This window comes from Athene cunicularia (genome assembly GCF_003259725.1).
Source record: "Athene cunicularia isolate RWA chromosome 12 unlocalized genomic scaffold, athCun1 chr12_part1, whole genome shotgun sequence".
NCBI lineage: Eukaryota > Metazoa > Chordata > Aves > Strigiformes > Strigidae > Athene > Athene cunicularia.
In genome coordinates this window covers 3,478,940-3,487,864 of record NW_020799116.1, presented here as the reverse complement: position 1 = coordinate 3,487,864, position 8,925 = coordinate 3,478,940, and the positions used below count along the sequence as shown (strand labels likewise).

The 8,925-nt window shown below is 48.1% G+C and overlaps 1 protein-coding gene across 1 annotated transcript in view; it reads right to left on the bottom strand.

The window, feature by feature from the left end:
• Positions 1 to 2,672: 2,672 nt before the first annotated feature.
• Positions 2,673 to 8,925, bottom strand: part of SLC25A20 (solute carrier family 25 member 20) — a 14,865-nt gene continuing 8,612 nt past the window's right edge. The window contains exons 7-9 of the mRNA XM_026857544.1: positions 8,743 to 8,852; positions 7,204 to 7,328; positions 2,673 to 6,687 (exon numbers count right to left, since the gene is read on the bottom strand). Coding sequence (XP_026713345.1) covers positions 6,625 to 6,687; positions 7,204 to 7,328; positions 8,743 to 8,852 — 298 coding nt within the window. The 3' untranslated portion in view covers positions 2,673 to 6,624. The remainder of the gene's footprint in view (positions 6,688 to 7,203; positions 7,329 to 8,742; positions 8,853 to 8,925) is intronic.

Genomic DNA, 8,925 nt, shown 5'->3' with positions numbered 1-8,925 from the left:
CATCCCCGGGAGCAGGGAAGAGGCAGGAATCCCAGCCATCCCTGCAGCCCTCCGCCCCGGGAAGCCCCTGGCTGCAAGGCAGGCGTCTCCCTGCTGTCCTCCGGGTCAGGAGCAGAAGTCCTCAGCAAACAGCTGCCAGGGCAGCTGGGTCTGTTTTCAAAGGAACAGTTGAGCAGCGCTGTTGAAGCCCCTTCTGTGCGGAGCACGCCCGATGGCACCAGGGCAGTGCCACAGCATAGTTGGCTTCGTGCCCCTGACTCAGCGGGCATTTTTGTCCGTGGCCTGTACAGGCAAGTCACGCGTTACGGGTGGAAGCAAGACGTCATGAGGAGAACCATCCCACGCTGCACATGTGAGGTGAATTCCTGCCCAGGGCCTGTGAGCCGCCAGAAGGGGCTGTTCTGGTCATGGTGGAAGATCACTTGCTCAAAGACAGCTCCGAAATGCCAGACATGGGTTTGTGAGGTATTTCTTCTACAGCTGCCTCGGCAGCCCCAGGCCCCTGCGACCAGCGGGGAAGTCGTCGATGGTGAGGTGACTGGCTCAGCAGGTGAGGGCAGAGCAGTGGGGGATGCTTGCCTTTGCTTTGGCAAGGCTTTCAGTGCTGCCCCCCGTGACATCCCCCCTGGATTAATGAATCAAGTACAAATCAGCTTAGTGGACTTAAAAGTGTCTGAGCTGCCAGGCCACGAGGGTTGGGACCCGCCGCCTGACGTCCAGGTGACTGGTGATGAGGCCAGTGGGTAGTGGTGTACCCCAGGGTGAGAACTGGGGCCACTGCTGTGTAACATCTTCAGTAATGACCTGAAGGATGGGACGGAGGGCACCCTCAGCAAGTTTGCAGATGATACCACGCCAGGAGGAGTGGTTGGTACCCCGGGAGGTTGTGCCATCTTTCAGAGAGCCCTCAACAGACCAGAGTGCTGGACCAAGAGGAATCATGTTTCTCAAAGGGAAGTACAAAATCCTGCTCCTGGGGGGGACTAACCCAATGCACCAGAGCATGCTGGAGGGGCCAACCAGCTGGGAAGCAGCTTTGCAGCAAAGGCCATGAGGGTCCTGGTGGAGAAAAGGTTGAACATGGTCCACCAATATGCCCCTGGGCTGCTTTAGGGAGAGCATTGCCAGCAGGCAAGGGGAGATGATCCTTCCCCCCAGTCAGCCCTGGTGAGGCCACACCTGGAGCACTGTGTCCAGTTCTGGGCTCCCCAGTACAAGAGAGACATTGACATATTGGAGCAGTCCAGCGAAGCACCACAAAGATGATGAAGGGACTGGAGTATCTGCAATACAGAATCTCAGAATCATCTCGTTTGGAAAAGCCCTTGCAGCTCCTCCAGCCCAACCATGACCCTCACCCTGACCCTTCCCAGCTCCCCCAGATCCCTCAGCGCTGGCTCAGCCCGACTCTTCAACCCCTCCAGGGATCCCGGGGACTCCCCCCTGCCCTGGGCAGCCCATTCCAACGCCCAACAGCCCCTTCTGCACAGAAATCCTTCCTCAGAGCCAGCCTGACCCTGCCCTGGGCAGCTTGAGGCCATTCCCTCGGGGCCTGGCGCTGGGGCCTTGGCTCCAGAGACTCATCCCCCCTCTCTGCCCCCTCCTGGCAGGGAGTTGCAGAGGGCCAGGAGGTCTCCCCTCAGCCTCCTCTTCTCCAGACTATACAAGGAGGCCAAGAGAGCTGGAATTGTTCAGCCTGGAGAGGGCTCTGGGAGGATCGTACCAGTGTTAATGGACACCTGACAGGAGGGAGTTTAGGGGGAGATGGAGCCAGACTCTTCTCAGTGGAGTCTAGTGACAGGACACAAATTGAAATACAAGAAATTCCACTTAAACATAAGAGAGAACTTGTTTTCCTGTGAAGGTGATTGCACAGTGGAACAGGTTGCTGCAAGAGGCTGTGGAGTTTCTGTCCTTGGAGATACTAAAAACCGGAGTGGACATGGCCCTGGGCAACCTGCTCTAGTGGACAGTACTTTGAGCAGGAGGGCTGGGATGGACCTTCTCCAGAGATGCCTCCGACCCTCAACTCCTCTGTCACCCTGTGAGCTCTGTAGAGGTAAAAGCCACTTTCCACAGGCTGTGAACAAGGCTGGTCCCTCCCCTGCACAAACAGGCTATTGACATCGGAGTCTTCTTTCCTGAGAAGCAGCAGGTAGTAAGAACAATGTAAAAATGGGAAACTGAACTGTTAGAGACCAATTCGGCATGTGCAAAGCTATAACTGGTGTGTTCTAGGGTGTGTTGTTCCTGGGAAGGGACGTGGCCAGCCTATCCTCCTGTGTGCGGACCCCACAGAACTACTCAGGGTTTTGCCCATCGCACCATAAGAAGAACAGCAGCCAACGTACCAAAGATCAGATCTGAGGTCTGTCTCTTCTGCCTGACAGTGGCCAGCAACAAATACTTACGGAAAGAACACAAGAAGTAAAGCGCTCGGTGTGACTTCCCTAGCACACTCTCCCAGTTCCTATCAAGCTGCAATTCAGGAACTTCTCATGCAAGGCTTTGTAGCCGTTTCAGTTTTCAGGAGCTCTTGATGAACTGTTCTTCCATGAGTTTTTTTTAAAGCACTTTGCGTTCTGTTGCAACAACCTAAATAGCTTAATTGTACACAACAGATAAGAAATATTTTTATTTTAAATATTGCTTGATATCCTCACTGAACACACTGTATGTCTTACACTGTGAGAAATAGGAGTAAATGCACCCTCTTCCCATTACTAACCGTTTGTAAGATCTACCATGCAATATCCCTCCCAAACTGGAGACTCTGTAGTAATCCTCCCACAGGCAGCTTCCTTTAGTTAGTCAGATTTGATCAAGACTGACTTGTCAGGGGTATTCCAAGGACCTTTCTGTCAATAGCAACGCTGAGTGTACACAAAAGCCACTTGCACACAATGGGCAGAGAAATGCAAGCGTGGAAGATTTATGTATCGTGGATGACTTCTGGAATACTTCCAGGCACCTTGAATCACCACTGGAAAGATCACTCACATCAAAGCAGGATGGGCCAGGAAGATGTACAGCACACTTTGGTGGAACTCTACACTGGTTTCGATACAGAAAAAAACATGTATTATATCAGCACAAGGAGCGTAAAGACAAATGTCATCGGTATCCTTTGCTGATGTGGAGACCCAGCTTACCAGATGCTGCTCCGTACCGTCAACCTGTATACGTGCTGCCTTGATTCCCACAAGAAGCTGGGGAATTAGAAAATATTTAAATGCAAATCTGGGCTTCTGAAAGCAAGAGAGTCCTCAGTGTGCAGGAAACCGTACCTGTGTTAAAAATCCCTCTCTCATTCTGAGGCTGCACACACCAGGGGGCAAGGATTTGGCAAATTTTGTATGGCAGAATCTTGAGAGACACGAGCAGCTTTTTAAACATTTCCAGGGTGCCTGGGTTTCAGTTTTTGAACAAACAAGCAGATGTGTCTGATCAGCCTTCCCTAAGCTCCTCTCCTCCCACCGCTGCTGTTGGAAAGCAGCCCCTCATTCCTGATTGCTGCCTTCCATATTTTACTTCTCTAAAAGAACCAAATGAAATCAAGCATGTTAAACAGCCCGAATTTTATCATGCAAACTACAAAGCTCTGCAAAAACTTCAGACTGGGGAGAATATAATTAGGGTAATTGAAATTGGAAAAAAAGGGATCTGAAATGCTTTTTTATAAAGTATTAAAAGGGATATTTTGGCAGGAGAAAGATAGTTTACAGTTACTGAAGTGTTAGTGTAGGGAATATTTGAGTCTTTCAGAGCAAGTGCTGCTCAAGGGCACAGACAGGTGAGCCTGAGCTGGTGGCAGGGCAGCTGGGGCAGGTGTGGGAGCACCAAGCAAGAGCCCAGCACACAGACTAAGAGAAGGCTCCTCAGTGCCCAAATGGAGAAGCTGTGCTCTTAATCCCACCAACTGAATCCAGCGCGTTGCTAGTCCCTGATTTGTTTTCCATGAATTAAATGTTTTTCATAGTCTGCAACACTCCAGACTAATAGGACTGGGATGGGAGGGAGTATGAACCGCAACGCACAGCCTGGAGGATCACAGTCTTCCTCAGCAGGACAGATCTGGAGAAGAGGCTCCTGCTTTCCAGCTGTCTCTGTCCTGAATCAGACATAAAACTCTTGTAGCCCAACTCCGAAGGGTGCAGCTGCCACGAAGGGACGCAGTAGCCTGCCAGCAGCAGCTGGTGTGCTGGCTCCCTTTGCCTCTGACCTTGCCTTTGGTCCTGCAGGTTTTGTCCATCTTGCTAACAGCCCCAGACAGCCATCTGCTGGGCAACTGCGTCATAAACCAACCGAGAACCGCACTTGCAACCGGGTGATTATGCTTCAATTCTTCCCAGTTTCCTGTGAGATTAGGAGCTCAACAGGATGCGTTTGACAGGACGGCTGGAACAGGCAGCGTTAAGCACCAGCATCTGGAATTTTTAAGGGAGGAGGTGCAGAGTCTGTACGCATCTGCCCTCCCAAGAATTGTCAGTATTTTGGGAACACGTAAGTAAAACAGAAAAATCCGGCTTTAGAACACTTTGTAAAGCTGGAAGTTGCTTCTAGGCATCACAGCCCCAGGACTGAAGTGCTGCCAGAGCAGCCAGGGAGCCAAAGCAGGACAGGACAGCATTTGGTGGTTCGGCAGCACAGAGCCATAAAAGCAGTCCTGGTCCTCTTGAATCTATTTCGGATTTAGCCTCAGCAAACCTAAAACTGCGTTTAAAACCATTTGAGAGGTTAATGTGCTTTAGTCGCCACTTCTCTGAACCAGTATTAACTCAGTGTTTATGCTTGAAGTATTTCATTCATCTGTAGCTGCAGTGACTGCAGCAGCAGCCGCCTGCCAAGCAGCGAGGAGCGGGGAAGCTCCGCGGTGGGTAAGGCAGGAGTGAGAACGTGGAGGCAGCTCCAAGTGACTGAGATTTTCCCAGGCCAGGGGCTACCCCATTGCTTTCACACCCTCGCCCTGTAAAACACAAGAGGCAGGCTCTGGGGAAGGCAGGTTCCCTCCTGGTCCTTCCACGGAATTGGGAAGGAAAGTGGAATTCAAGGTTTCTGCAGCAGCACTGGGTGGAAAGTTCTCAGGGCTGACCCTGCCGAGGTGACGACTGCGTCCTTATGGTACAGGCCAACAGACCACGCCAGACGAAGGACAAACTCTCAGCCTCCTTTCCTGTGGGCCATCGGGACAAATGCTTTCCCTAAACTCTGCTCTATCTGTGTCCAGGCCTCTCCCTGGAAAACATAAAATACTTTCCACAATGTGTTATTTGGTGTCTGGCTTTATAGCTAAAAAGTTGTCCACAACACAGCACCTAACAGGCCTTGAATGACAAACAGGTGAAATGCAGAACGTTAATTTCCACAGTTCATGTCAGAAATCCAAAAGCTAAACAGCAAGAGGTTAACAATTAAAGACAGCACGGCACAACTTACTTCCCAATCACATCTCAGAATTAAGAACTGGAAAGCTTTTGCAAAACCAACCATGCAAGGTCATGCAAAAAGTAAATGGAAGCACACGTTCTAGCCAAGCAGCATCTAGCTTTATTGAGTTCCAATAACACTGCATCAGGACCAAAAGAAATTAAAGTGGCTTTTTGCTTCTTAGCATTAGTAATTTCTCAAATGAAAATGTGATTATGTTCAATAATATTAAAAGAAAACCAAGGAACGGAGCAAGAATAAAGTTAGACAAGACTGCGGAGCCAGTGTCCCCTTCATGTACCCCCTCGTGTCAAATTGAGTTCTTGGAAGTGCTGTTACATTTTCTCAGGCAAATGTCAATGATTGAACCCCGGGACACAGCATCTGATAAATCAAATAAACCACGGGTTGCTATGAACCGTGCTGTACTTTTGAAATCACCTTTGGGATATCTTCAGTGGGACAGAAAGGGATTTCAGAGAAAAGTTCAGCTTAATCAAACACATTTCCCCACTGGCTGGTTCAGTAAAGCTTAGTACAAATGTTAAGTGTTTCCCCCTTAGTTCCACAGAACAGATCCATATGCAAGATCCGATGCACTATCTGTAATACCCCTCAACTCACCGAGACGTAGCTCTGGCTCTCCCTGCTTAGCTCTGTGTTTGCTGTATTACATGCAGGTAAAACCACTGTCAACACAGAAATAACCACAACTAAAAAACTGCAAGAGATGAGAATGATATCTGACATTGCTGGTAGCTACTCCTACATGCAGCTGCTAATTCATGCCCTGAGAGTTAAGTACATACGGCCAAACAACTATTTTAAGGAAGTTTTTCAGCATTAATAGCTACATGTTTCTTCAGTAAACAAAGAACTGTATTTAAAGACGTGTCCCCTTCTTCCATGAGGAAGTACTTAAGGTAGTGTGTGTAATAGTGACAGCTGTCTGTTAGCAGCGTTACTGCTGTGGTACGTTGGCTCAGAAGAGAGGTGCATCACCCCTAACTCCTCATCAACTCTGTTTCAGAGCTACAGCTTACGTTTCTGAACGGCACATAGCACCACCTAAGGAACGTGAGGAAGGCAAAAGGTATTAGGCAAGCAATAATTCCTGAAACTTCAAGTGATCATTCATTTATTCCTTTGAGGCAGACTTGCACTCCTCCTCTCTAAATTCCAAAGACTTCCTAGTCTTCATAAACCTGGAGCAATCCAGTTAAGAAACTTCATAGCAACTTCAAAACCAAGAAAACATGCCTGAAAAAGAGAGAACATACAGAACAAATAAGGATTCTAAAAATCTATTCCAAACAAGGTTTTAGAAATGCAACACTATAAACACCTGACATGGCTGATGTGGAAGGAGGAAGAGAATGAAAAACGTTCTTGGACCAGAGACAAGAATTCTACTATATTCCTCTACACAAAGGCAGAACTGCTGCTCTGTTAGGCTCGTTATTTATTAAAGGGGAAGCCAGTCTAAACTTATCCACCCATTTCTCTACTCTACTGGTCGATGCACAATCAATAAAGACTGTCAGAATGACTCAACAAAGGGCTTTCATGAGGAGCTTCAGAGGAAGGTTTACTTGGCGTTCCCCCTAAATTAAGGTACATTTTTAGAACCTGGACACCCAACAGCCAAACAGCAGTGGCAAGAATCTCACTGAAGTGGTACAACAGTGAGCAGCCACTCACCTCCCCTACAGACTGCAAACATTCACCGTGAGCAGCCAGGTCCCCAGACCCCACCTGGAATCACAATTTACTTACCGCGTTAGCGGGAAATGCCCTGATCATTACAGCTGTGAAGCCCTTGTAGAGAGATCCAACTCCTTCCTCTCTGATAAGTTCTCTCAGCACATCTCTAAAGCCATTTGGGTATTTTCCTGGAGGAGCTGAAAGGGGCACAAAACACATTAGCTAAGATGTGTGGCAGTCACAAGTGCTGAAGGATGTGGCGTATGTTAACAGCCCAGGATTTTTGTCACATTCATACTGGTACACCATCTAGGTGACACCAGGATCCAAGCATTGCTTAAGCTCTGTTGCAACATCTGTTTGGGAAAATTATCTATTTCAATCAAAAGCAAGCAAAGACACCTTACTAAAGACTCAGTAAACAGAAGGGAGGTGCTCACCATCACCACAAAGAATTTACATCATCAAGTCACTGGGGGGCAGGGAAGAAAAGAGAATAACTTTTGTGAGGGCTGGAAATCTGAGCTGTTACTTACACTGTTGATCACAGCTCTCCCAAGAGCTGCAATTAGGAGGTAGGAAGGTCAGATATAAAAACTGATGAGGTTGGTTTATAAGAAACAGAAAATGATCCTATCACATGCCCCAGCCAAGAACAACAACAGACTTCAAGTGAAAAGCACAGGCTGTTTTAATGCTGATGTTACACAGACTTGCTGAGGTGCTTTTGAAAAGTTATTCTGTTCAAAGAACAAGTTCTTCCTTCTTCTGACATTTCTCTGGAAAGTAAAGCCTTTGCCAGCCCTCTGAACAAGTACTCCACAAACCACCCCAGTTAAACAGAACCACCATTAACCCACATACAGCAGCGCTGGGGATTGCCTCAGTGGAACAAGGATGCAAAGCTGAGTGTGAAATACTTGGGACCGTATCAAACCACAACAGCCATTATTTGGAGAAAAGAAAAGAAGTTTCCTGCACTAGATGATCACAATCCATGACCAGGAAAAGTGGTTACTGTCCAGTGGAGAGCAGAGTCCACAGACAGACTATGGGGAGCCTTAACAGAAGTATTCATTGACTAGGGCTCCCAGAGAAACCAATGACAAACCTGTTAAACTTCACTGAAGGGCAAGGCCTGGGGCCAACCTCACTATAACCAGGCCACAGATATTTAAGAGAGCAGAGCAGCTAGTCTAAAAGCAATGCTCTCAGCAAGGCACGCCCAGTTACTATAAATTTCATATAGCACTGTGTCTGAAGTGAAGGAACAAAACCTCTCAAAGAATTACAGCTGTAATAAAACAGCCATGACAAGCGGCTCTGTTATTAGGACTTCTGTGCTTAGGTTTCAAAACATTATCTCAAACCAGGATCATTATATTAGCAGGGAGGAAGGAACAGAGAGGTACAACCTCATTTGCCAAAAATCTGTCAGGAAACTAACTAAAAAAATCTAGGAACACACTTGGATTTTTCAGGCATTTGTCTCAAGCAGTGCCCAGGACACGCTGCCTGCCTGATGCCACGCTCGGATGTCCTCTTCCACTGCTGCCCAGCCCACCCCCGGGAGCGCGGCGCGGGGCCGTGACGAGCTGGCGGGCGACTCACCAGTCTGGAAACGGGATTTCAGCACGTCTGGTGGAATGGCAACTGCCCAGTTGAAGATCCCAGCCAGGCCCCCAGCAAAAAGGATCCTGGGCACACTGAGGTCACTCACACTGTGGTAGGAGGAAAAACAAAACAAAACGTAAAAAAAAAAAAAAAAAAAAAAAAAAAAAAAAAAAAAAAAAA